Here is a 27,446-nt window from a genome sequence, read left to right as displayed (position 1 = left end):
CTAGACTTTCTTTCATGTGTTGTCAACTTCTTTCAAATTCTGTAATCCTTTACATGGATGCCATGGCTTGCTTTCAAGCAGCGTCTGCGTATTCGACTAGATTGGCAGTAAGGCCATTGCCATTGCAGAGCTCGAAGCGCTCTTACTCACTTTGTATACGCAACGTTGCGGCTACTGCTACCCAACAAGAATCCTCCTCTCGTGATGTGTCGCCCAAAATTCTCCTTCAAGTGCAGGGACTTACAGCTAGCGTGGCAGACTCTAATACGGAAATTCTGAAAGGCATAGACCTTACCATCCGGGAAGGGGAGGTAGCTCCTTGCGTGCCCGACAAATTTGCTTCTGCTGCGTCGTGGCATTATTTGACACTTCTGTCGTTTCTGTATAGGTTCATGCCATCATGGGTAAGAATGGATCCGGAAAGAGCACTTTCTCAAAGGTGAAGTGTAGATTTTTTGCCTTGTTCATTGTTGGTCAGCACATGCTAGCTTGTGTCTGTGCATATGTATATTTTTTGAATGCTATGATGAGCGGAAAATTGACGCCTCGGAGTATATGGCTCATTGTGACGGTTGATTCAAGAATGTCATCAAACATCTAAGCATGCTGTCTTATCTTTTATAGGTTCTTGTGGGACATCCAGATTATCAGGTGACAGGTGGCGCAGCAATTTTCAAGGGGGAAAACCTTTTGGAGAAAGAGCCTGAAGAGAGAAGCCATGCCGGCCTTTTCATGAGTTTCCAGTCTCCAGTTGAAGTTCCTGGTGTTAGCAACATGGACTTCCTACGAATGTCTTGCAATGCCAGACGAGCTGCACAAGGTCAACCCGAGCTAGGCCCTCTTGAGGTTGTTTTTAGTCCTTATAATTTGGTACTGTGTAGAGTCTAAGTATAAAATTTGCTCTGTCTATCTCGTGAGACTCTGACGGAGTACTCCACTACATACATTTTGATCAGTAACACAGCTGTTGCTGTTTGGATAGTTCTATGGGTTTCTTTCCCCAAAGCTTGCAGCACTCAACATGGCTCCAACATTCTTAGACCGCAATGTGAATGAAGGTTTCAGTGGGGGTGAAAAGAAGAGAAACGAAATTTTGCAGCTTGCGGTATGATTTTTCTATTTTATAGCATTACACGTCAAGCTCCTTGTTTTATGTATTACATGAAGGGCTACATAGTTTTGTTTCTTAAAAGAGAGAACTGCATAGTGCACGTGCTGTAACTTTGGGTCATGTCTTATGGTTGATGCCACTGCCGAACTTGCACTGTCTTGCATGCTGCAAGCATATCTCTTCACACATACATACACTTATGCCAACTTCCAACACAATGTTTACTATTGGCATCTGGTTGGAACAAGGGATGGAATGGCATTTGGATATCTTGTCTAGATGGTGTGTTTATTGCTTCTCTAATATCTTTGTGTTAGCTGCCATTGTGCATGTTGTTTCTTGTTGCTAATCTTATCTGGGTATATTTCTCACATTTGTTGTAGATGTGTTCACTCAGTTCTTTCAAGTGAAAAAGCTTTTGAGTTCACACCTGTCAATGCTTAACTAAATCTTTCTGTATTATCCCATGACATCAAGGGGACCACCCGAGATTGCACCCTTCAAGACTCTCAAGGACAAGTTGACGATTGGGAAGAAGAGTGAGTTTTTCTTACCAGAGATCCACTTTTTGGGACACATCGTCTATGCGGAGGGTAACCCGGCCAAGGTTGAGACCATTAGAGATTGGCCAGATTTGAAGAATGTTCTCGAGGTTTGCAGCTTTTCGGGTTTGTGTTCTTACTATCAGATGTTCATTTGAAAGGTCGCGGAGATTGCTTCTCCTTTGCATGCTTTGACAGAAAAAAGGGGTTCCGTTCACTTGTGGATCACCCGAGATTGCAGCCTTCAAGACTCTCAAGGACAAGTTTCTGACTGCCAGCGTTGGTTTCGCTAGACTTGCAAAAGCCATTTGAGGTATACTATCATGCCTATGGCCGCAGTTTGGGAGCGGTCTTGATGGAGGAAGGCCCATGTTTTGTAGCCTATGAGAGCCGAAGTTTTTCTAGAGCAGAACGGGTTGCACAGATTTATGAGGAGCTGTTGGTGGTTATCCATGCTCTTACTCAATGGTGACACTTTCTATTCGAAGCCGATTTTACAGTGTTCATTGATCACCAGAGTTTACGCTATTTCTTGTCTCAGAAACAGCTTGCAGACAAGCAGATGTAGTGGACAAACATTTTGTCACAATTTCACTTTCAAATTGTGCATGTTCAGGGGTAGAAGAATGCGATGACAGATGCATTGTCTTGTAAGCCTTTGGTTTTGACTATGTCAGCAGTTCATCACCACAGCTTCGAGGATAAGTACGCCACGGATCCAGATTTTGTAGGCATCTTTGACCGATTGCAGAGTGGGGAAGTAGTTGCGGGCTATTTGCTCAAGGAAGGCTATTTGATGTGGAAGAACTTGTGTGTTACACAAGCACTGAGAAATAAGGTTTTGATAGAGTGCCACTGTTCACCTTTTCCGGACCACCGTAGCATAGATACCACCTTGCAAGATATGGAACGGTTTTTCTATTGGCCGAGGCTCAAAAAGGATATGGATGAGTTTGTTCGCAGTTTTTTGATATGCTAGAAGGTCAACTTTGACAGGCATAAGGCACCAGGTCTTTTGCAACCTTTACCTATACCTAGCCGACCTTGGGACAGCCACAAGGGACGCGTCCAGAGGAGTGGGGACGAGGCTCAAATAGATTTTTTGTGTAAAAAAGAAGACGGGACGGCAAGTGGGGACGGGAAGGCGTCCCTTGTGACTATGCCTTGGGAAAGTATAGCAATGGATTTTAATTTTGATCTTCCCAAGACTTAGAGTGGGCACGATGGCATTTGGACAGTCATCGACAGATTTAGCAAGCACACTTTATTCCGGTCAAGAAGACGGTTAAGCCAGATTATTTGGCTAAAGTGTTTGTGTTGGAATTAGGGTTGTAGGAAAACACACAGCTTGGAGAAGACGAAGGAAGCTCAAGGCACACAACAAAGAGTGTATTATTTAGTGTGCAATGGAAAGATAGATAGCCCTAGAGTGATGGGCGTATATACAATGCACGGGAAAAAAACCTCCTAGTGAGGGAAAAAATGCCTCGGTGTTCCTAAGTGTGTCCACACACATCACTACCACATGTATATTGTAACAAATCCCCCCCTGGGAGTGATGCGGTGAACGAGAGCTGACACATAGAGTATAGGGAAGTGCCATGCCCCGAGGACATGATCAGTCCACAAAGGGGAGTACGCTTAAAGCTTTGCGGAAAGCTTCAAACTTCTCACGAGACAATGCCTTTGTGAAAAGATCTGCAAGGTTGTTTTGTGCTGGCACATAAGCCAAGCTGATCTCTTCTGTTGAGAGCCTCTCCCTGACATAGTGGTAATGCACCTCAATGTGCTTTGTGCGAGCATGAAAAACTGTGTTCCTCGCAACTGCCAATGCGCTTTGATTGTCAGTGTAGACACCCAAATCAGCCATAAGGCATCTGAGCCATACACACTCAATCGTACCTGTGAAGACTGCCGTGTACTCAGCCTCACAACTAGAAGTGGCCATAGTAGGTTGCTTCTTGCTCAACCATGATATACATGAACAGCCGAGCATGAAACAAAGACCACTGGTGGACACTCGCGTGTCAAAACAACCAGCCCAATCTGAGTCCGAAAAAGCATGTAAGTCTGGTGGCAATGACCCCTTGGGATAAAACAAGCCAAGATGTAAAGTGCCACTCAAGTAGTGAAAAATCCTCTTGAGAGCCTGCCAATGCTTAGACTCTGGGCTATGCATGAATCTGCCAACTTGTGAGACTGCAAACTGAATATCCGACATTTTGTTGCATACATAAATAAGGCAGCTAACAGCAATTTGATAGAGTGACATCGACAAGATCACCAGCATCATGAAGACTCAATTTCGAACCTGTTTCCATGGGAGTGGCTATCACAAACGGGAGCGCATAACAATATAAAATATACTCGGATAAATAGAATTTATCACTTAATACTGAAGCCAAAGGATATAGAGAGAAATAAATAGAGAGAGAGAGAGAGAGAGAGAGAGAGAGAGAGAGAGAGAGAGAGAGAGAGAGAGAGAGAGAGAGAGAGAGAGAGAGAGAGAAGATCGACACAGTACTGGGGACCAGAAGATGGGTGGTCCCTCCCCTTATAGAGAATCCTTTATTAGGGAGAATCTTTTTACAAGCACAAGAACCGGAGAAAACCCGTCCGTTCTAATTCTCTGACTCGATGCTCGTTCCTTCCCGTAAGGGAAATCCGAGAGACGAGCTCTCAATCCTTTTTCTGTCTGTACTCGGAGTCGAGACTCCGCAGACAATTTTCGAATTGCGTTCCTGGAATTCCCAAGCGTAGCGAAGCCTTCTTGCTTCTCCTTCGCGATGAAGTACCTGCAAACACACACGAAAACACGCGACAACAATTCGTATGGCGAATCCACAATAGATACCTGTCGCTCTTGCGCGGGAAAAGTGACTTCCGTGCTTCGTAGTCTCGCGATCTCTTGCGTTATCTAGCGGTAGAGTCTTCTCTTGCTGACGTTGGTAACCCCCTTTCAATGAGGGCATGTGGTGCTTTTATAGCTCCTTGGCCACGGCACGAATAGTTGCTCGCGTAGATATCGCGGTCGTTTTTTTTTTTTTTTTGGCTGTTCTACCCGAAATAGGGAGAGAGAATTCGCTGGTTGGTTTTGTTGCTTTATTTTCTAAGTGGTTGCCCACTTATTAAGTGAGCGGCCTGCATATTTTAAAATTGGTATGAACCTGTCCAAAAACTCAATAAAACCTTATAAATTTAAAACAATGCTTTTCACAATACTTCCCAGGCGTCCCTGGATGCAACCACATGCACAAATGCAATGCAGACATAGATTCCTCGCGGGAAAGCGCTTGCTCTTGTCGGAAAACTCGTTAAAACTTTCCACTTTTTAAAAAAAGCTTCTCAAAACCCATCTTTATTCTTGTGCTTGCGTCTTTACGCGTATTCCTCTTTTCCAGTTCGGATTTCCTCTCGACTATGGATATCCCCTTTCCGATGCACCCGTCACCCACCTTTGACGCATCAGGAATACCCATCACCTAGTCCTTTCCTACCGAACTTACGGTACCATCCCCTGCACGATGCTCTATGTCACCCATCTTGTGACGCATCAGAGATGTCCGTTCCTGGATGGTCGGATACTTCTTCCCGATGCTCCCTGTCACTCATCCGATGTGACGCATCAGAAGTACCCGTTCCTGGTGGCCTTACAGATATTCCCGTTCACAGTGCTCCCGTCGTCGTTACTTTTTGAATGACGCACTAGGAATATTCTGTACTCGGATGTCTCCAGTGAGAAAAACCCTCTCACTTAAAATTCCAATAATTCATTTAGAATTATTTTTCCTTGGTGTTCCAAGCAAGAAAACCCTCTCACTTATAAGTCCAATAATTCATTTAGAATTATTTTTCTGTCAGATAAAGCCAATTTAGCAACATCCCTCACTTATAAATAGTTGTCCTCAACTGTAGAGGTCCAACCGAACTGCCGGGGAGAAACCGGAAAATTTCTAATCTTGCTCAATGGTGAGTTGAGCTAGTCCTTTCTCAAAAGAGAACTTAGAAATTAAATTAAACAAAAATTCAATAATTCAATACTTACCTTACCGATTCATGTCCTTCATCCAGTACCTCGAGGATATCCTTCACCAATCATTAACTTACGAGCCACGTAAGAACTCATTATTCAGGTCTTTCCGAGAATCTGTTAACTCACTTTCGCCTTCTCAACCTCGAGAAGAATATTCCTCCTAGAAATCAATCTAGGTATCTGTTCTTGTGCATAATCTTGCGCTGTTAGTCCAGAGGGTATTAAACCTCTTGTGTCCTCCCACATAGGGAATGCCCAAGTCATAGAGCATTAAGCTCGATGTCTTTCTTTCATAAACAGAGTTTGCTAAAGAAGGTTCTTGGTTTGGGCCGTCGCTCAACGTAGTCAGACGGTTCTAATCAGAAGATTCCTTGTGCACGGCGGCACTTCTTTCCAATCCTTTCCTCTTCCAAGTTATTGCCACCAGCAGTGTTTTCCACTACTTGCTTTGACTCGCTCGTGTTCCTATTGGGCAAAACAATCCCAATCTTCTTAGATGCCTTCCTCAAAGTGTAGAGGAAAAAAAATTTTGTCCGAAAATTCAGCCTTGAATTGAATCCAAGTCTTGTTGTAAGTTCCTTGCAAAGCTTTGGTATACCACCAAGTACTTGCAATCCCCCTTGAGGTGTTTGGTCACATGCCTCACCTTCGACACTTCTCAGAGGCAACTTCAAACTGTTGAATGAAAGTTGTAGCTTTGGGGACATCTTCCCTTGCGTCAAAAGTATCAAACTTAACCGGAGTATTCTGAGGTCTAAGACCTTCTTCATATCCTTCTCGGAATGACGGGATTTCTTGGCTATGGTTTTGGATTGATGTTCATGGATATTTTCTGGATTCTGAAGGATCTTGAGCATTCCGCTCCTTGGATTCTCTAGGTTCTTGAGCATCATGCTCTTGTCGCCTTCTTAGAGAATCCCAAGTCTTGTGTCGACTTCTTGCAGAGAGAAAAAAAATTTCCCAACTCTGCAGGCTTTTCCTACAGGGCTTAGGGTTTCGCCTGCTTACTTCTCTCTTGGCTTGTCATGGCTTCTTCCCGTATCTTCCTAGAGTCGTCCTCCTTTACAGAAAAAGAGAGGAGACCATGCTCTGATACCCTGTCACAAACGGGAACGCATAACAATATAAACTATACTCGGATAAATAGAATTTATCACTTAATATTGAAGCCAAAGGATATAGAGAGAAATAAATAGAGAGAGAGAGAGAGAGAGAGAGAGAGAGAGAGAGAGAGAGAGAGAGAGAGAGAGAGAGAGAGAGAGAGAGAGTGAGAAGATCAACACAGTACTCGGACCAGAAGATGGGTTGGTCCCCCCCCTTAAAGAGAATCCTTTATTAGGGAGAATCTTTTTACAAGCACAAGAACCGGAGAAAACCCCTCCGTTCTAATTCTCTGACTCGATGGTCGTTCCTTTTGGTAAGGGAAATCCGAGAGACGAGCTTTCAATCCTTTTTCCATCTGTACTCGAAGTCGAGACTCTGCAGACAATTTCCGAATTCTGTTCCCGGAATTTCCAAGCGTAGGCCGAAGCCTTCTCGCTTCTCCTTCGCGATGAAGTACCTGCAAACACACACGCAAACACGCAACAACAATTCGTATGGCGAATCCACAATAGATACCTGTTGCTCTTGCGCGGGAAAAGCGACTTCCTTGCTTTGTAGTCTCGCGATCTCTTGCGTTATCTGGCGGTAGAGTCTTCTCTTGCTGACGTTGGTAACCCCCTTTCAGTGAGGGCATGTGGTTCTTTTATAGCTCCTTGGCCACGGTACGAATAGCTGCTCGCGTAGAGATCGCGGCCATTTATTTTTATTTTTATAGCTGTTCTACTTGAAATAGGGAGAGAGAATTCACTGGCTGGTTTTGTTGCTTTATTTTCTAAGTGGATAAGTGGGCGGCTGGCATATTTTAAAATCGGTTTGAACCTGCCCAAAAATTCAATAAAACCTTAAAAATTTAAAACAATGCTTTTCACAACACTTCCCAGGCATCCCTGGACACAAATGCAATGTAGACATAGATTCCTCGCGGGAAAGCGTTTGCTCTTCCTGGAATACTTGTTAAAATTTCCTGCTTTTTCAGAAAAGCTTCTTAAAACCCATCTTTATTCTTGTGCTTGCGTCTTTACGCGTATTCCTCTTTTCTAGTTCGGATTTCCTCTCGACTATGGATATCCCCTTTCCGATGCACCCGTCACCCACCTTTGACGCATCAGGAATACCCATCACCTAGTCCTTTCCTACCGAACTTACAGTACAATCCCCTGCACGATGCTCTATATCACCCATCCTATGACGCATCAGAGATGTCCGTTCCTGGATGGTCGGATACTTCTTCCCGATGCTCCTTGTCACCCATCCGATGTGACGCATCAGAAGTACCCGTTCCTAGTGGCCTTACAGATATTCCCGTTCAGAGTGCTCTCGTCATTACTTTGAATGATGCACTAGGAATACTCTGTACTCGGATGTCTCCAGTGAGAAAAACCCTCTCACTTAAAATTCCAATAATTCATTTAGAATTATTTTTCCTTGGTGTACCAAGCGAGAAAACCCTCTCACTTATAAATCCAATACTTCGTTTAGAATTATTTTTCTGTCAGATAAAGCCAATTTAGCAACAGTGGCAATAGGTTTGCAATCCTCAAGTCCAAACTTACATAGCAATGTATCTATGTAACTTGTCTGACATAAGGCAACACCACCATCACAGTGCATGAACTGTATACCCAAATAATGATGCAATAGCCCTAAACTTTCATCTTGAAAGTAACATTGAAATCAGCCTTAAATTCAACAAATATGTCTCTCATTTGGTCCACTGATCAACAAATCATCCACATAGAGAACCACAATGAGAAGTACATCACCATCACGCTTTACATACATGTGATTTCTGTTGGACTGTTACGAAAAGCCTCGTTTGACCAAATGAGTGTAAGCCTTTTTATACCAAGCACGAGGAGATTGCTTCAACCTATACAAAGCTTTCTTACATTTGCACACTTTATCCTCTTGTCCTTCCTTGACAAAACCGCGAGGCTGCGTTACATAAACTTCCTCAAATATGTCTCCATTCAAGTAGTAGTAACAATGTCTGACTGATGTACATCCCAACCAAAATGAGCTGCCAATGCTTATAGAAAACGCACAGTAGTCATACGACAAGTGGGAGCAAAGGTCTCTTCATAATCTTTGCCTTTTTGCTGTGCATAACCCTTTGCAACAAGTTGAGCCTTATAGCGATCAATCTCACCATCCAGCTTGCGTTTCAACTTGTAAACCCACTTTGTACCAAGGGTTGTCACAAGACGGGCACCACGTGCCAATAGAAAAGAGCAGATTGAACAGACTTTTAGCACTTCAATAACAATTGAATTGAGAGAAAGAGACGACACATGACACGGAGTGGCATAATTCCACCCCAGAGAGTATTGGCTCCAAACCTTGGCGTCCCTTTCGGTATTTCTTTATATTGCATCAACACAGTACAAGCCGGTACTCGAGACTCTGCACCTTCTCCAGGAAGCATGCCAGAGAATGAGCCCTCATATTTAAAGGCCCTTGGCCTAAAAAGCAGTTTACAGTAAAAAGCCTTCAAATTTAAAAGCATCTGGTCCAAAAGCAAAGCCAAAAAGCTGGCAGTGTAAATCACGGAAATCCGTACAGCCTGCCACGTCATCAGCCAACGTAAAACACGGAAATCCGTACAGTTTGCCACGTCATCATGCCAGCGCAATTTTCGGAAATATGCCACGTCATCAATTTTTACGCGTGTGCGGGTCGTGCTTTATTTTAATCCTTTGTCACTTGGGGCCCCATCGGACGGGGTCCCCATAAGTTGGTAGGACTTCTTCTTGTGTTACTTGTTCTTCTTAGGGTTGAGGCCCCTCGGCCGGCATCTGCAAGTTGACTCCATTCTTCAGGGTTTTGACACGTCAGCAGTTTGTTACAATGGCCTTTTTGCCAGGAGGCAAATTACATAAAGTCCATGTGTCATTTTCTGTAAGTGCATCATATTCAGATTGCATGGCAGCCATCATATTTTCTGAATTCTGCGCTTCATCAAAAGACAGAGGTACCTCAACATCACATAAGCTAGACACAGCCAAAGCATAACAATTTGATGCATAAGATGCATGGTGAGAACTTGAACGAGTACGACTAGACAAAGGTGCATCCAATTTACCAGTCACGCAAAGTATGCACCAGCTATTTTGACATACCTCTAGCCTGCTCGTTCTCAACCCTTTCCTCATCAAGTACATCATGTACATTTGCATTAGTAATAGGCTGATCTGTAACATTTCAAAAACCCCCATAGGCTGTACATTTACCTCATTGTAATTTACATTCGAACTTCCATCACTGATAAGAGGCAACAAAGTGTCATAAATGTCCCATGAGCTTACATTACTGTCTCTAGTACATGACAACAAGGGCCGAACAGAATCTTCCACAAACACAACATCCCGTGAGACCAAGATATACTTTGTTTGTGGATGATACAACATGTAACCTTTGCTTTCAACACTATAACCAACAAAAATACATTTGACAACCTTATCATCCAATTCGATACACTACCAGACAAGCTACCTTCGGAACGTCTGGAAGATCATCGTATGGATCTCATACCGGGAAGCTCTCCCCCAAACCAATCCCCTTACAGGGTAAGTCTTGCTCAACAAGAGGAAATTTTGAAGCAAGTTGTCACAAAACAGGCACCACGTGGCAATAGAAAAGAGCAGACCGAACAAACTTTTAGCACTTCAATAAAAACAGAACTGAGAGAGACGACACGCTATACGGAGTGGCGGAATTCCACCCCAGAGAGTATTGGCCCCAAACCTTGGCGCCCCTTTCAGTGTTTCTTTATATTGTATCAACATAGTACAAGCCATTACTCTAGACTCTACACCTTCACCAAGAAGCATGCCAGAGAATGAGCCCTAACCTCATATTTAAAGGCCCTTGGCTTGAAAAGCAGTTATAGTGAAAAGCCTTCAAAACTCAAAAGCTTTTGGTCCAAAAGCAAAGCCAAAAAGCTGCCAACGTAATTTATGAAAATCCGTACAGCGTGCCACGTCATCAGCCAGCGCAAAACGCGGAAGTCCGTACAGCCTGCCACGTCATCTTGTCAACTCAATTTTTGAAAATCTCCGTAAAGCTGCCACGTCATCAGCTTTGCGTGAGTGTGTGTGTGTGTCTTGCTTTATTTTAATTCCTTTATGTCAGTGGGGCCCCATCGGACGGGGTCCCCATAAGTTGGTAGGATTTCTTCTTCTTTTGCTACTTGTTCTTCTTAGGGTTTAGGCCCCTCGGTCAGCATCTGCAAGTTGGCTCCATTCTTTAGGCTTTGACACGTTAGCAGTTTGTGACACAAGTGAGCAAGCTTTTGCAACAAGGTATAGTACGACCAAGTACTTCTCCCTTTTGCTTTCCACTTTTATTGGTGCAGAAGAAAGATGGCACGTTTTGAATGTGCATAGACTATCGATCTCTAAACAAGATCGCTATCAAGAATCGCTTTCCGATTCCTCGGATTGATGATATTCTCGATAAATTGCAGGGTGCCAGCATCTTTAGTCGCATTGACTTATACGCATAGCCCTTGAGGATGTCCATAAGACTGCCTTTCACACAACCTTTGGACTTAATGAATTTTTGGTAATGCCTTTTGGCTTGACCAATGCTCCTGCTGCATTCAATCGAATGATGGATCAAGTTCAGCCCACATCGAGCTTTTACAGGAGTGGTCTTTGATGACGTACTCGTCTTTTCAAAGACTGAGTAGGAACATCGGAAGCACTTGGATCCAAGCGCGCTTCGCGATCCAAGGTAACGCGTTGCGCTTCTTGGTGTAACATCATGTCCATCATCGACTTGACCAAAGCCTCCATAGGATTTGGTGCAATCCTTGGCGTAGATGGGGAAGGGGGAGGGTCAGAAAACCCTCCTAGTGGGGAAAATTCTTCTTCCCCACTGCCATGCTTATCACCTCCATGCGAAGTATCTATTTTGCTTTGGGAAATGACCATACACTGAAGTCTTGGGTTCTTAAGTTCACGAGGAACTTGGGTTCTTGTGGGTCTTGGGTTCTTGGGTTCTTGAGTCTTGAGGTTTTGAAGTCTTGAGGTTCTTCTTTCGCTTGCAATCTGTGTTAGAGAAGGATCTTCTCTTACCCGAGCTCTTCTCTTTTCCGCGGGCGCACCCCTTGGCGGCCTTGCGCTCACACCAAGGTTGCTTTTTCCCACCTCACGTCGATTGACCGGCCGCTAAGTGCACGTTCCGCTCTCAATGAGTGAAAAGAAGCACAAGGGAGGCTGGACAAGCCCTTCTTTCTTGGGTTTCCTGTCACTCTTCAAAAACACGATTAGGAATCGACACTCCCAAGTGGACTTGGGTTACATGCGATCGCAACAAGCAAAAAAAAATCTTATGGTTCTTTCCTTGAGTGATACAGAACACTGCCAAAGCTCTGATACCAATGTAAGGTGCAACGGAAATGAATGTTGAACTTTGGTCAAGGTGAGTGCTCCGAACTGTGCTCAAGGTTCCTTTTACTTACGAAGGGAGAGCCTTCCGTTCCTTTAGTGAGAGAGTGCAAATGATCACAAACAAGTGAGTAAACATTGTGAATGAAGATGTTGAGACTGAGAGATAGAGAGAGAAGAATACGACACCAGAATGTTGTCAAACCCTCCTTCGAAGGCCCCACTCTCTATGGCGGAAGTGGTCTACTATTGATTGCACAAATCTCTACAATGCAATGGACTTGCCGACGATGTCGACAACGATGAGGATGACGACGAGACGTGCTGAAATCTGAAATCGCTAATGGCTGAAATCTGCAAATCTTTATTTGCTGAATTCTGACTCTATGTGACGATAGCGATGATGACGATGCGCTGAAAACGCAGTTGCTGAAATCTGCGTCTTCTGTGCTGAATCTTCAAACGGTGGCTGATCTGACCGTGCGGCGAGGATCTGTTGCGGGAAGGTGAGATCTGCGAGGTTTGGGACTTGTGGTGCGGAGTCTGACTGCTGCAAATGCAAAATGCTGATGCAAGGGGTGTTCTACCACCGGGAATATGCAAAAACGCTAAGGGTTCCGCTGCTCTCAAAAATGCTAGGGCTGAACCTGAGTCTGATGCAAAACACTGGGGGATCTGCTGTGTCCGTTGTCGTCAGGCTGCTGCAACTGCAAAACGCTGGGCTTGTTCTTTGGTCTTTGGTTGAAAACGCTAAGTTATTTGCCCCGAGGGGGGCGGGGGGGGGGGGGGGGGGCGGTGTCTTGTTGAGAAGGTGCTTTGTTGGATGTCAGGTCCCTGCTACCTCTTTTGCCAGAATACACTAGCGCTGGCTTTTCTTATATAGATTCTTGGCCAAATTTCCCTACCCAGTTTCCCAACAAAAGTCACTAAAAATAATAAGTGAAAATTGGCAAAAATAGGGAAAATAGGTCTATGCACTGTAAAAATGCTCTTGATGGGTTCTGATGGTAATCTGATGATCATGTTGTGTGCAACCAGAGGATATGCATCTTCTCTAAGTGCCGGACATGCACTGCCTGTGAATATACTCACAAAAGTGCTAGAACACTTCCTAAGCTAGACTAACTGAAGTGAACTGAACCCTTGTCATGAAGTAGCTTGTCCATGTACATATAGGGTTAGATGTGCACGTGACAATCAGAGTTTGCGATATTTCCTTACGCAACGGAAATTATTTGAGAAGCAGATGCGATGGGCCAATTTTTTGTCCATGTTTCACTTCCAGATCCTTCATACTGCTGAGAGTAAGAATGTGGCTGCTGCAGACGCATTGTCTAGACGGCGTAGGGTGAATGAAGCTACTTCTGTGTATCATCAAGAATTGTGTCACTTCCAGAGCTGTATCCAAACGACCCAGACTTCTGCTCCATTTGGAGTAAGTTACAGAACGGAGAGAATGAATATCCCTAATCCATTCGGGATGGTTACCTCTATCACCACCAAGCAATTTGCGTGGCAGTACAATTGAGGTTGAAAATCATGGAAGAAGCACATGCTTCACCTTATGTGGGTCATCGGAGAATTCTCTCTACGACTTTGGCATTGGAAAGGTATTTCTTTTGGCCAAGCCTTAAAGCAGACATTGATCAATATGTCGGGAATGTTTGGTTTGCCAAAAAGGAAAGTATGATTTGCATAAGATGCCTGGGTTACTCCAACCTTTGCCCGTGCTTGATCAAACTTGGGAGAGTATTGCCATGGATTTTATTATGGATCTCCCAAAGACTTAGACTGGAAATGATGCGATTTTCTTGAAAGAAGAGGCTGGTAAGAAAGTGTTCCAAAATCTCTGACAAAAAGTATCTAGTGTGTCTTCCTTGGTCATCCTTAGATGATTCCAAGCTGTAATCACATCACGTTCGTATTCTTGAGTGAGCCATGAGGAAATAAATAGTTTTTTAAATAGGAGCCACTTTGTTGGTGCCTCCCTTCGTAGAAGCAGGGTAGACCATCAAGTTTGTGCGTTCCCCTTGAGGTACGAAGCTACCCTCCGGACTTTGGAATACTCTGAATAGCGTCCTCCAGAGTACGCAATATCAAACTGTTGAATAAAAGCGAGGGTCTTGTGAGTATCCTTAAAGTCAGAAAAAGTATCAAACTTTATTGCTTGCCGACCCTCCTTAAAATCTTTGGGCTCCTTCTTCCTGTCCTCGAGAAAATCATACTGGTTGGCTTTGTAAAAATGCTTCTCTTTGTAAACATCAGCTCATCAGACTCTGAACTGTTCAAGGAAGAGGAATCCTTGTCTGAACCGTCGAATTACTTCTGAGATCTTCTATGGGATCGACTCTTCTTCTTACTTATGAGATCTTCTATGGGATCGACTCTTCTTGCTCTTTCTTCCTTGCCTTCTTCTTACCTCTAATGTGTCTCTGGATCTTTCTCCTCTTCTTGCTCTTTCTTCCTTGCCTTCTTCTTACCTCTAATGTGTCTCTGGATCTTTCTCCTCTTCTTACTCTTTCTTCCCTCGTCACTAGGCCCGGAGGTAGAAAAACTATCAGAGCTATTAGAAGAAGATGAGGACAAATTGGAAACATCCTTGAATCTCACTTGTTTCTTGTCTTCTTGGCGTTTTCAAAAGTAGATCTCCGACCTAAGTAGCCTGGATAGTCTGCTGCTCGACTCTGCTTTCGGGGCCACTTCTTGGTCTTCATGTGTCTGCTGACTCGTCGTTCTACTGCTTCTTCAATCTCATCCTCTGAGTACACCTTCTGAGCAAGAGTCCTAGGTGTGGTTGGCTTCTTCAAATGCGGACTTCAGAGGTGATTTGATGGCGGAGCGCCATCTGGAATGCATCTTGTCAAGCGGGTATAAATTTTGCATATTGAGGATCCTTGGAGTACCCAAGCATCTGTTGGGCACAAGCGTCAACCTGCTCTTGCCGTTTTCATCTCCATCCTTTCATACTCAGTAGGTGGAGATGGTCCGTACTATTCCGAATCTTCAAAAGATGGATGATGCCCATTGGAATTTTCATTGTTCTCGCCCGAGCTGGAATGGTCGGGTGCCACAGCTTCTTCTTGGTGGGATTCGTAGACTGAATCCATGTGTGATGTGAGTAAAGGGATTGGATCCTTCGTAGAAGAAGAATCGATTGAGCTCTGATACCACTGTAACAGACTTGGACACTCCAAGCCGAGAATCTACCACAACACACGAGAGCAAACTGAAAGAACGGAACTGAACTTAATCGAGAGAGAGAGATGACACGACACGACGTAGTTCTGCGCTCAGAGAGATTGGCCCCAAAGATTGGTGTCCCTTTTCGGTATTTTTTTTTTTTAATTGCTTCACATAGTAAAGCAGTGTACATGAAAAGCTTCAAGTCTAAAAGCATCTAGGTCCCAAAAGCTAGTGCTAGAGCTGCCAACGCAAATCACGAAAATCCATACAGGTGCCACGTCAGCAGTGTAAATTGCGGAAGTTCGACGTGCCATGTCAGTAGTGCGAACTGCGGGTCCGTACATCTGGCATGTCATCAACCCTTTTTATGCTCCTTTTTAGCCTTTAGTACCTTTGGACTGCGACCTGTAAGTTGGTACAACTTATAAAATTGAAAGTCCTTACATTTTTGGCTTCTCGACTTGGTTTTGCAAGTTGGTACCACTTCTTCTCCATCTTTCAGTGGGGCTTTGACCTCTTCCTGTCGGGAGTCTATCTCTTAGGTCATGCCACATCATCACTTTGTGACATCAGACCTCGTGGGTACCGAGGCAGCTAGCTGAGCACTTGTGTAACGGAAGGGCACCACGTGCCAACGGAAAAGAACACTGAACAGACTTTAGACGCTTCAAAACAACTGAACTGAAAGAGATGCACGGGACACGAGACACAGAGTGGCGGAGTTCCATGCGAAGAGAGCACTGGCCCCAAACAATGGCGCCCCTTTCAGTATTTCTTTATATTTCTTCAACACGTTGCAAAACCTGTGGCTCTGCACTGCATTTTCACGTGGTAGAATGCCAGAGAGTGAGCCCACAATTCATATTTAAAGGCCCCTAGGCCATCTAAAAGCAGTTTACATGAAAAGCATCAAGACCAAAAGCATGTGGTCCAAAAGATGCCTCTCAAAAGCTGCCAGCACAAAATACGAAAATCCGTACAACTGGCACGTCAACAGCCATCGCAATTTTCGGGCGTCTGTACACTGCCACGTCAGCATGTCAGCGCGAATTGCAAAAGGTTTGTACAACTTGCCACATCATCAACTGGCTACACATTGTGAAGACCAACACGGTTAGGCCTCCGCGAGCCTAACCCTAGCCAACCTACAGATCTCGGCAGAGGGGCCTAAACCTTAGCAAAAGTAGAAGAAGAAGAAGTCTTTACCAACTTACACATCCTCGCCGAGTGGCCCAATTATTAAAGAAGGGTTAGGATTAAAATCCTAACCTCTAGCTAACTTATGGGACCCTGTCCGATGGGGCCTAAAAATAAAGCACCCACACACACACAGAACACGTCAACAGTTTGTGACAACTTGGCCTGCCGTCCTTGTCAAGCTTGTCTTTGCCCCTGTCCTCTAGCAAACTTGTGCATTTGCTTTTGGCTTCACAATCCTGAGCCAAACAAATTGACGGCTTCCTTGAGAACTTCCCCTGTGCATGGGCTGCTAACTGGGTACTGGTCGATGCCCTATCCATAGCCTTGGGTTGGTGTTGGACCAAAAAAATCCCTTGAGGCCACCGCGGGAATGTCCACAGGCTATCGCCTGGCTCCATGAGTTCTATGGGAAGCCCCAAGACCCTTAACCTAATTGAGGCAATTCTCCTCATCAAAGGACCCCTTGGAAGCCAACTTGATATTCCAAGTACACACAATGCAAAGAAGGAGACTCTTAGGGAATCGTTTCAAAACACTAGCAGTAAAAGGCGTTTTTTTTAAAAGTCACTACTTCTCCAAACGCTCAACAAAGCCCCCCACGGAATCCACTTGCCTATGCCTCTCAACTTGCCTTTCAAGAGGTAGTCTGTGGAGAAGTTCCCCGCTGCAGCTTTTCAAAACCCTGCACTATTGAGAGGTGCCGACACAGCCACTGCGCGCCTACGTTTTCAAAACGCATAGGAAGGAAAGTTGTCGATCCTCAAGCCAAAAGCACCGCCAATCAAAACGCTAGCAGAAACGCCACCAAGAAAACGCCGGTCTCCATCTCGACGTGCTCGTCCTCCCCTAAGTCACCGATCACAAAGCTCTCATACCATGTCAAAGTCAATGATGCAGAAGCGTAGAGCAATGGAGAGAGAGAGAGAGAGAGAGAGAGAGAGAGAGAGAGAGAGAGAGAGAGAGAGAGAGAGAGAGAGAGAGAGAGAGAGAGAGAGAGAGAGAGAGAGAGAGACCAACCAATTGGGCAATGAATTAGTGATTATACAATGGGGGCTAGGTGTGCTTATATACTCACCTTAGCAAATTGCCCTACCTAAAGTTTGACAAGTAAAATAAATACCTAAAGACAAAATAAATCTTGGAGTCACATTGGGCCATTCACTTGCAATGCCACAACTTTAACACCCCCTACCCATCCATTCTTGCCACCCAATTCCATAGATTCCATGATGTGGATGATGATGGAAATGATGATGCGGCAAGAGGAGGCATGACGACAAGAGCATGTGAAAGCGGCGGAGCGAGAGGAACGTTGATTGGCAGCCGAAGCCGAGGCTCGTAGGCAAGAAGAGCAGCCATGCGTTATCTCATCACATGAGCAGCCACGCACGATTATGAGAGGCTTGCCAAGACCATCGTGGAGGTGACCAATGCTACACAAACCGTCAATGAACCAAATCCCCAAAAGATTACGTTCAATAAGTATGATGGTAAGATGGATGTGATTGTCATCTATTCTTGGTTGCATCAATTTACTTCTTGTTTTGTCGTTGTTGATAATAACGGAGTTTTCTTGCTTTCATGCATCTCACGGGTGACGCTATCAGGTGGAAGGATGAGTGGATAGAGAAGGAGGAGGATGCCCACAAGGCGGCCCATGCCGAGTCTCTCCTCGTTCCCCTCTCGAGCTTAGTTGGGAGGAGTTCAAGGAGGATCTAAAGACTTGCTTCTTGCCTCTACAATACCTAAAGCGACTGAAGAAGGATTTTCGGGCTTTGTCTCAACGAGGTAAAAAAGTGATGTCTATGCTAACAATTGAAAAATTTGGATGAGGAAAGTTTGGAGGCCTTTCTTTTTTGGATTAGACCACTTGATCAAGTTTGATGCGGAAGCTAGTGATCCAAAGACATTAGAAAGTTGACACCCTTGGCTCAACTTCAAGAAATGAAGCACAACAAGGGTAAGCTCAAGGCAGCCTACGGTAACGGTAACTCTTCCTCTCATGACTCCTCCAAAGACAAGGACAAAAATTCTTATGGGAATGGTAGCAATAAAAGGAGCTCTTCAAGTTGTTCTTAATATTATTCTCCATCTACATCTCCAGGGTTTCGAGGCTAACGTCAAAGCCATAGCAAAGGAGGCCGGAGTCTTTGGGAGACGGCACCCAGAGTCGCTGACCAAGCGAACTAGGCTAGATTCTAGGGCTAGACGCGCAATCAATAAAAAGCGTAAGGCATTCCTTAGGGTTAGAGATCTGGACCCTAAGTCGGCCCAAGGTAGAGATGCTTGGGACGCTTACGTTCAGGCGCGAGGCCAGGCTCGCACCGTCGAGAAGGATTCACAGTGCCAAGTTAAGGAACAACTAGCGAAGAAAGGCTCCCGCCTCTTGCGGCAAAGGGAGCACAAGAAATGGTAGAACTTAAATCAGCGAATGTTGGGAAAAGTTCCAAAGTGCCAGCTAGTGCAGCCCCTATAGTGCGGGAGTCTTACAGGCGGGCGAAGAGGAAACCCTTGAAATCTGGAAAGGGCATTACACCAAGGTATTCTCGGATGAGACCGGTACAAGCCTCGATCCCAAGGCTTGGGAAGGAAAGGCTATCAGGATGTGGCCGAGAATAAGGGCCAAGCGGGCTTCGGATTTTGTGAGGAGTGCATTGGACAAGTCGCATGCTTGAAGGAAATTGTCATTCGACGAAAGAATAATGGAAGACCCATGTGTGCAGTATTTGTCGATTTCCGAAAGGCGTATGACTGTTCCGCACAAAGCCCTTTTCTATAAACTCGAGGCCGCCGGGGTGGGAGGGAAAGCCTTACGCTTTATAAAAGCCCTCTATAGCCACTCTCAAGTCTGCATCAAGTTGGTGACTGTCTCTCTGAGCCCATCAAGATCGAAAGTGGGGTCAGACAAGGGTGTCCTAGGTCACCCACCCTCTTTAACATCTTTATCAATGATGTTATAAATGAGGCCGCAGACTTCGAAGTGGACATTCCTGGATAACGCAGAAAATTCAAGGTTTACTCTTCGCCGACGACCTAGTCCTTTTAGCGGACTCCCCGACCGAGCTCCAGACTGCACTGGATCGACTTACGATGTGGGCTCAATCTTGGGGAATGAAGTTCGGTATAAGCAAGTGCCAGGCCACAGTCTTCTTCAGGGACCTTGAGGATCTGAAGAAGAATGGTTTGTTCTCGTTAGACGGGGAACGCGTGGAGGTGATTGAAAGTTACAGGTACCTGGGGATCATCGTTGATTCCGATTTCAGCTTGGAGACCATTATCCAAGATAGGACGACAAAAGGGCAGGGATGCCTCTTTGCGGCCAAGCACGTCCTCACCTCTCGTGCTCTCCCTCTATGGACAAGGCTTAGCATTTTCAAGGCTTGCGTTTACCCTTTACCTACGTAGCAGAGATCATGGAGGCACATGACCAAAAGCAATTATTGTCGCTCCAGCGCCTCGTGGCCACAGGGATGAGGTGGCTAGTGGGGAAAGCGGCAAAGTCGACGTCAGTCGCAACGTCGACCGTGCATCACGAACTGAACATCCCACCTGTCGTCACCTTCTGTGGTGGCTAGAGAAAGCATGCCTTTGAAAAGTTTGGCTCGCTGAGCACGCTTATTAAGGACTTGGTGGCGACCACCCCAAAGTCTTAGAAGGGGTGGTCATGGACAACTAGGATGGACCGATGGTTCCGTCAGCATTGTCCAGCGGCGACGGCCAGGGACCTGATATGGGACAAATGGGACTCAAGAGTTGTTTGTGCCTCTCTGACCAACTACAAGCTTCGTGGGATGGATATCTTACGCAAGTACCTTTTCCGGTGCAACTTATCTCAGAACATGAAGCATGACAGTGAGCGCCTCTTACTGCTCGCCTGAGTAGGAGGATTAAGACTTGGAGATAAAGTGTTAGCGAGAGGGAGTGCATGCCCCCTTTGCAATGACTTGCAGGGTAGGCAATCAATTGAGCACATTTTGATGAATTGCCTGGCCCTGACCTGAGCTTGAGCTGATCGTCTCGGCGGGTTGCTGTATACCATTCGTGACCTTCATGACCCGGCGGGTGTCGCTTTTAGCAACAGCGAAGTTACCATTATCCTCCTTGGTGGGGAGGCTCGCGGAGTTAGGTTGACCTTCTGAGTTAACCCGCATCCGCATTCAAGGGGAGCGGTTGCAGGGCACCACCTTGTAGCAGCTTTCCTTGGTGAGGCAATTCCACAGTATCAAAGAGCATTAAACGCTAGGTTGTTGACCTAGCAGGCCGATTGGATTATTCGTAGATAACTCATATCCCTCCCACGTCTAGAAGGGGGGAAAGGATGAAATTCTCCTTAATAGCAAAAACTATGTGCTAAACACGAATACGACTTTAAGATTCTAATACATGGGTTGCCTCATCAATGGGCAAGAGGAGTGTTGGAGACTCTAATTATCGCCGGATCGGGACTCCACCGACGCCCAAGTTGGGTATGGCAATTTCTTCTCGAAAACCCGCTGGGGTAATTCAAGGTTTTGGCGGGTGAGGGAAACTAAGTCCCGCAGTCTCTGGGGCCCTACGGGACTCTTGGGCGCTGTCACTCCCCTAACGGTTTCCGCCAGGGATCCCTTGGATAAACTGACAAGCGTGCAAGTTCTAAAAGATTGAACGGGCTCTCCATCCGCAAGGCGGTGTCTAAGGTCTCATCTTGGAACTGAAATCAATGACAAAACTTCACCTTGCGAGAGTAGGCCCGGCCCAGCCACCCGGCTCGCTAAAGGAAAAGGAAAAAAAAAGTTCGTTCTTTTGTGGTGCGTATGCCCTATCAACTACCTATTTTTTATGCTAATTTTTCCGATTTGATGCTTCATTATGGCCGAGTCTGCCCTTGATCTCTGGAGTGATGACAGAAACTCAATACACTGAACTTTGTGTTGATGTATGCTCATGTGTGTGTGCGTGTGGATGTCGTGGTATTTAGTCAATACTATGCATGATGGAGCTGATGGTTATATTGTCTTGTGGGTGACTACCATGGGTCTATACCTTGCACTTTCCTTCAAGGGTGAATCTGGGCTTATCCTGGATTCATCTAGGTATATAAGGGTAAAAGAAAATCTGATCAGCCTAAACTCACACTTGATGAGAAAGTTGCTCATGGAATTGTAGGTGGTCAATTAAGTAAAGAAGAACAGGCATTGTATGCAAAGGAGCGTAGGTGTTTTCGTTGTCACATAGTAGGTCACATGAAAAAGAAAGAATAAAAAATGAACCCGCTATTGCTTCAACTGCTAACCCTACCCCTCAAGTGAATCCTACGAGCATGGTAGAGCAAGAAGCTAAGCAGGAGGGGACTTTTGATGATGAGGAACTCATATACTGCTATGAACATGTTAAAGGTCAAAAAGTTGTGTTATTTGATTCTGGTAGCACACGCGACATGACACATGTCCGTCTCTCGTCTACTCCTACTCCCACCTACCCAATGATGGGGTTCTCGGAGGGCATTAATTCTTCTCTCTCTCTTGTATGTCACAATGTAGATCTTGACATTCAACAAGTTCGATTTACTCGTCAATTTGTGGTTACTAAGTGGATGTGATGTTATCTTGGACATTAAGTGGTTTCACGAGAAGACGAGCACCACGTGCCAACGGAAAAGAATAGACCGAACAACCTTAAGCACTTCAAATAACAATTAAACTGAAAGAGATGCATGACATGAGACGGGGAGTGGCGGAGTTCCACCCCGAGAGAGCGCTGACCCCAAACCTTGGCGCCCCTTTCAATATTTCTTTATATTGCTTGAACTCAGTACAATGCCGGTACTCGTGCTCTACACCTTCACCTGGAAGAGTGCCAGAGTTTGAGCCCTCTGCACATATTTAAAAGCCCTTGGCCTATGAAAAGCAGTTTACATGAAAAGCTTCAATCTCAAAAGCACTTGGCCTCTAGAAAGCAGCTTTAATGTTGATCATGGAATCCCGTACAGGCTGCCACGTCATCAACGTAAAACACGGAAATCCGTACAGGCTGCCACGTGGCATTGCCAATGCAAATTCCGAGCGTCCGTACAATTGCCACGTCATCATCTTTTGCTCAAGAGATTGAGTGCGTGTGGTCTTGCTTTTTTTTAATGCCTTTAGGTCACTTAGGCCTCATCGGACAACTTGAAGACTCTAGTCCTTGCCTTCAGTGGGGCAAAGGATAAAACAGATACAGAGTCTTGGAGCACGACTTCAGTCACTGCAATTGAATCTTTGGACACAAGTTGTTCTAGTGATAAACCTTTACAAATGGATATACCTCCAAACACTATTCTGTCTCAGTCTATGACATCCCTTCAGGAGGATTTTTTTGTTCCAGACAAACCAATGGAATACCTTGCAGATTTCCAACTAGTGGTCATCACTCAACAGAAAACTAAAGTCAGTTTACCAAATCAAGTTGCAGGTGATACTGATACTTTTGACAAAGATGAGACAAGTTGCAGATATGATCCGTTTTCAGTTTGGCAAAATAGTTATGGTCAATAACAGTGCCATGACGTGGGACTTAACAGAAAGAGCTTTGGATGCAGGAGCAAGCAGAATACATTAGTCTTCTCTCGGAGTTTCTTCTACTACCCTGGGTTTTATTTTAAATGGGAGGGAATGTTACGATTGTGACGTATTCTTTGTCTTGGTATTACCTTCTTGCTTGATTCTTTTGCAGATACGAAGAGGCACAAGATCTGAGACCTCGATTCTCCAAAGGATGCGTCTCTTCGCCCAAGAGTCGCACCTGTTCGGCGAGTAGTCATGCCTCTTCAGCGAATGGCTGTACCTTTAGGCCGAAGGGTGACGACTCTACAGCAGAGAGACACGACTATTGGCCTAGAGTCATGTCTTTTGACCTATGGTCACGTCTCTTCATCGTGTCTTTTCAGTTTCTATATAAGAACGCTTTTGTAACACATTTCAATCAGGCATTCAATCAATCAAACACAAAGTCTTTAGAGTTTTATCTCTGAGTCAAGTTCAAGTTTCTTAAGTCTTAATCATGAGTTTAAGTACTTGATTAAGGATTAGTAACTAGAATTCTTAAAAGGGGGCACCCAATGTGAGAGGATTTAAGGGCTGAATGCTGGCTGAAAAAAGGCAGATCTGCAACACTCGAAACGCAACAAATCTATCGCGATGCAAGGATGAAAAATGCAGCAGATGATATCGCAAGTGATGGGCAGTAGATGAGCAAGAACTCCAAGGCAATGGGGCTGCTACCATTTCTGCAGGCAATACAACCATAGCCACTGCCCAACCTTGAGTGGCATATGGGCCCATTAAGATGGGCTTTAGAGCTGGCCGAAACCTTTTGGTTGGCTATTGCCTTGTGCATACTTGGTGGCTCCAACAAGCAACCCATTCACCCTGGTCTCCTATTGGCAGTTGCAAGCAATAGGAAAAAAGGTTTTTTTTCTCTTTTAAAATATTGGGGCCGGGGGGATTTGGGGGGGGGTGTTCCAATGAGCAACCCATTGGGCAAAGGAGGCTGGACAACCAGTCAACAACCTATTGCTGCACCCACAACTGTTCATGCTCAGTGTCCTACCCTGTCCTCACCACCCTGTTGTTTGTGTTGTGCGACACTTTGATAATATCCTGAATTTCAGCAATACCATGCATGGTTTAGGTGAACCGTGATGCTTATTTAAATGTGTGTTTTACTACCAACAGTCTATAAGTTTTTGAGTGAATTTAATTAGAATTCGAATGATCTAAGATCTTGTTAGAAGTAGATTTGCGTCAATGATTGCCATTTGCAGGTGCTTGAGGCTGATCTTGCCATCTTGGATGAGATTGATTCTGGGCTTGATGTAGATGCTCTTCGCGATGTGGCCAATGCTGTGAATGGGTTACGGAAGTCCAGTAATGCTATTTTAATGATCACTCACTATCAGAGGCTTTTGGATTACATAAAACCTGATTTTGTCCACATTATGGTAAATGCCTACACGAGCTCACTAGCTTCCTATATATTCACAAGCTTGTTCAACTAATGTGTTTTAATTGTGGTATGGTTATCAGGAGCAAGGTCAGATAGTAAAGACAGGTGATGCTTCTCTTGCTAAGCAGCTAGAGGCAGGTGGATATCAAGCCATTCGAGGTGGTGATTAGAATCAGGTGATGATTTCTGTTTGTGCCAGAGAAACGGGTTGGCTACATCTGCCTCACAGCAAACAGATACCCTTTTTGAAACCTGTAGGGCTTTTGTAAATCGCAGGAGCAATGTGCTCGGGGAGTACTTCTGTATTGGAAACAAAATTTTGTAATGAGCTGAAATTGATATCTTTTTTCGCAGATGCAGAGTGTACCTTGTTTTGTTTGTAACAGTGGTGTTGCTTCTACAAGTTATGTATGTGAGTTTGTTACTTGTATTCAGGCTTTGCCTTTCGCAACTTTGCCCCAGTGTTACCTGGATTATGCAGTAGTTTAGAATTCATCTGTGGCAGTCACTTTGTGATGAGTCAAGTTTACTTTGTGTATGGGCTTTTGCTCTTTCAACTCTGTGAGGACGGTTTTAGATGTTCTCTATTGAACAATCTTCAAGACACCTTTCTAAGGATGAATCTAATCTTCAAAAGAACTTCATCCCTCATGAAGACAAGGTGAAGGTTCACTTTGGCAAAGGAAAGTTGTCATTCGAAGTTGTGTGAAATGAAATGGCCCATTGAAAAACTAAACAAAAGAAGGTTTCAATCATTCATATGAGCAGGTAGGTCCAATAAGTTCTCGAAATAATAGAGTTTCAAATGTCCCCGCCAAACTCTTCTCCTCTTAAGACTTTTTCTAGAATGCCGTAAAGACATCTATGTTCACTACTAATGTTTGCATTGCCAAGGTGGTGGTCTTTTCAAGGTGGATTAATGAAGGAGGTAATAAATGACTATCTCTCTTTTGAGAAAATGGATATCGATGTCCAATTGGTATGTTCGCATCCCTAAAGAGGGGTGTGCCTTGCAAACAATTCCTTGATTGTCCAAGTTGAATTACCTCAAGAGGAGTAAGAGGAGGGAAAACATTCTCCGTGACAGCTGTCTTGTAGTTAAAAATGATTCAACGTATTTCTTTACCTGCTATCTTATTTACAACTTTGCATTGTGGTAGAAGTCTCAATTCTTAGTGGATGAGGTGCCTTCTGATGGTTTAAAGATTCCTTAGCAGAGCTCTCTTGGCTATTGCATAAAATTCATGACCAATTTGGTAGATTGATCAGAATGCCTCTTAGGACACTTATCCAGGTGCCTCCCCTTTTTGTCAAAATCCAGGGAAGTGGGGTGACACATCCTTGCCCTCCATTTGCTAATTATTAAAGCCAGTAATGTTCGCACAACTACTTTGAATTGATGACAAGACAACAGAGGGAATACGAGCAACCAATGTAAGCTTGACAACTCAACACGTGGAATCTTAGGCTTTCACCTTGTCACACTAAGACAATCACACACCCTTGAAATGCGCACAACGCAATGCCTTGAATGCCATTCACACTTACACACTATAAAACTATCGCATATCAATGAAAAGAGGACACCTCAACAATTGGAATTGATTCTCAGCCTCCCCTCCCCCCCCCCCCCCCCCCCCCCCCCCCCCCCCGCCCTCCGCGGGCGGGGACTCTTGACGGCCGAGAAAGGACATGTAGTGTCCTTTCCCTTGTATAGTTGCTCCCACCATGGCTCGTAGCCTCCATCGATTGCCATGTGGTGGCGTTGTCTAACAATTGTGTTTAGAACTTTGTAAGTGCACTATGAGTGCATTCAATCCATGGTCCTGCTAGACAAGTTTATCTCAAGACTTATGGGTTTTAAGGAATGTTGCAATAATATAGCACAACGGCAACCTCAAGCAAGCATGTTTGAAATTGATTTGTTATTGTTATTAACATGTTGAGACAAGCAATGCAATATATATTACAAAAGGTTCTTTGCATCTATGGCTTGTTGCCTCTATTCTTGATTGCCTTGGCAAAACACTCGTGTAAGAACAAAGATGTACACGTTTGTGTAATTTCTTGATTATTATCAGTGATCAAGTACTTTCAAACTAGTATGTATGTTTGTGTGTGCATACCCATGGAGTTTTGTGTAAAGAGCATATATTGGTACCTATTTCTACTTCCACTATCAGAGGGGGTGTGATAGTATTAGACAAAACTATAGATGAAGTTGTTTGTAGCCATGTTTCCCTGTGACTACTACATTTCCATGAATTTACTATTCTTGACAAGTGAATGTTGGCTTTTTCTTGAATCATGCAAGTGTATATACACCAGTAGAGATTCTATATTGAGAGGTTTTTTGTCAAAGTTGTAACTAAATGAATATAATATTTTTTTAATCTTTAGTTGTGTGACTACTCTATCATTATCTATTTGTTTACGAATAAATTCTTTTTATCTAGTGCATTTGCTTCGCGCTTGGCTTCATTATTGGTTATAGCTATGCATCGTTTGGGTGTCACAAAACAAGAGCTCACCACAATATCATTACACTAAATAGTTGAAATAAATCACATTGAGAGAGAGAGAGAGAGAGAGAGAGAGAGAGAGAGAGAGAGAGAGAGAGGACATCCTTTTGGACCAGAAGATAGTCTAAGTCTCCTGTAAATATATATTGAATTACTGTGAACGAGTAATAAGCATTTGAATGGAAAGGTGGGGCAAGATTTCCTCACCTTCATCCCAAATTGAAGAGCCACAACCTTGAATCTTCTTGCTTGGATATCAAGAAACCAATCTAAAAAGAAAACTTTTAGTTTTGGGATGTAGAGATTAGGGTGGATAAATAAGTGCAGCATTCAGGGTGGGGGGGGAGGGAGGGGTGGTGAGGGTAATAGAGTAGAGAGATCAACACAATGTAGACTTGA

The 27,446-nt window shown here is 44.5% G+C and overlaps 1 protein-coding gene across 2 annotated transcripts; it reads left to right on the top strand.

Annotated features, from left to right (window-relative positions):
• LOC147462187 (putative ATP-dependent transporter ycf16) lies at positions 1 to 24,878 on the top strand. Of its 2 annotated transcripts, XM_086509589.1 has the most exons (6): positions 5 to 311; positions 389 to 439; positions 625 to 846; positions 983 to 1,105; positions 24,344 to 24,520; positions 24,606 to 24,878. In XM_086509589.1, exons 1-6 carry the CDS (start codon positions 15 to 17, stop codon positions 24,693 to 24,695), a joined length of 960 nt encoding a protein of 319 aa, XP_086365715.1. In that variant the 5' UTR covers positions 5 to 14; the 3' UTR covers positions 24,696 to 24,878. The 2 variants fall into 2 exon arrangements, with proteins under 2 accessions (XP_086365716.1, XP_086365715.1); XM_086509590.1 differs by lacking the exons at positions 24,344 to 24,520; positions 24,606 to 24,878 and adding an exon at positions 23,254 to 23,479 and having other exon boundaries at positions 1 to 311.
• Positions 24,879 to 27,446: the final 2,568 nt, after the last annotated feature.

This window comes from Adiantum capillus-veneris, chromosome 3 (genome assembly GCF_014529385.1).
Source record: "Adiantum capillus-veneris isolate H3 chromosome 3, ASM1452938v2, whole genome shotgun sequence".
Taxonomy (NCBI): Eukaryota; Viridiplantae; Streptophyta; class Polypodiopsida; order Polypodiales; family Pteridaceae; genus Adiantum; species Adiantum capillus-veneris.
This window is presented reverse-complemented; position numbering and strand designations above follow the sequence as displayed.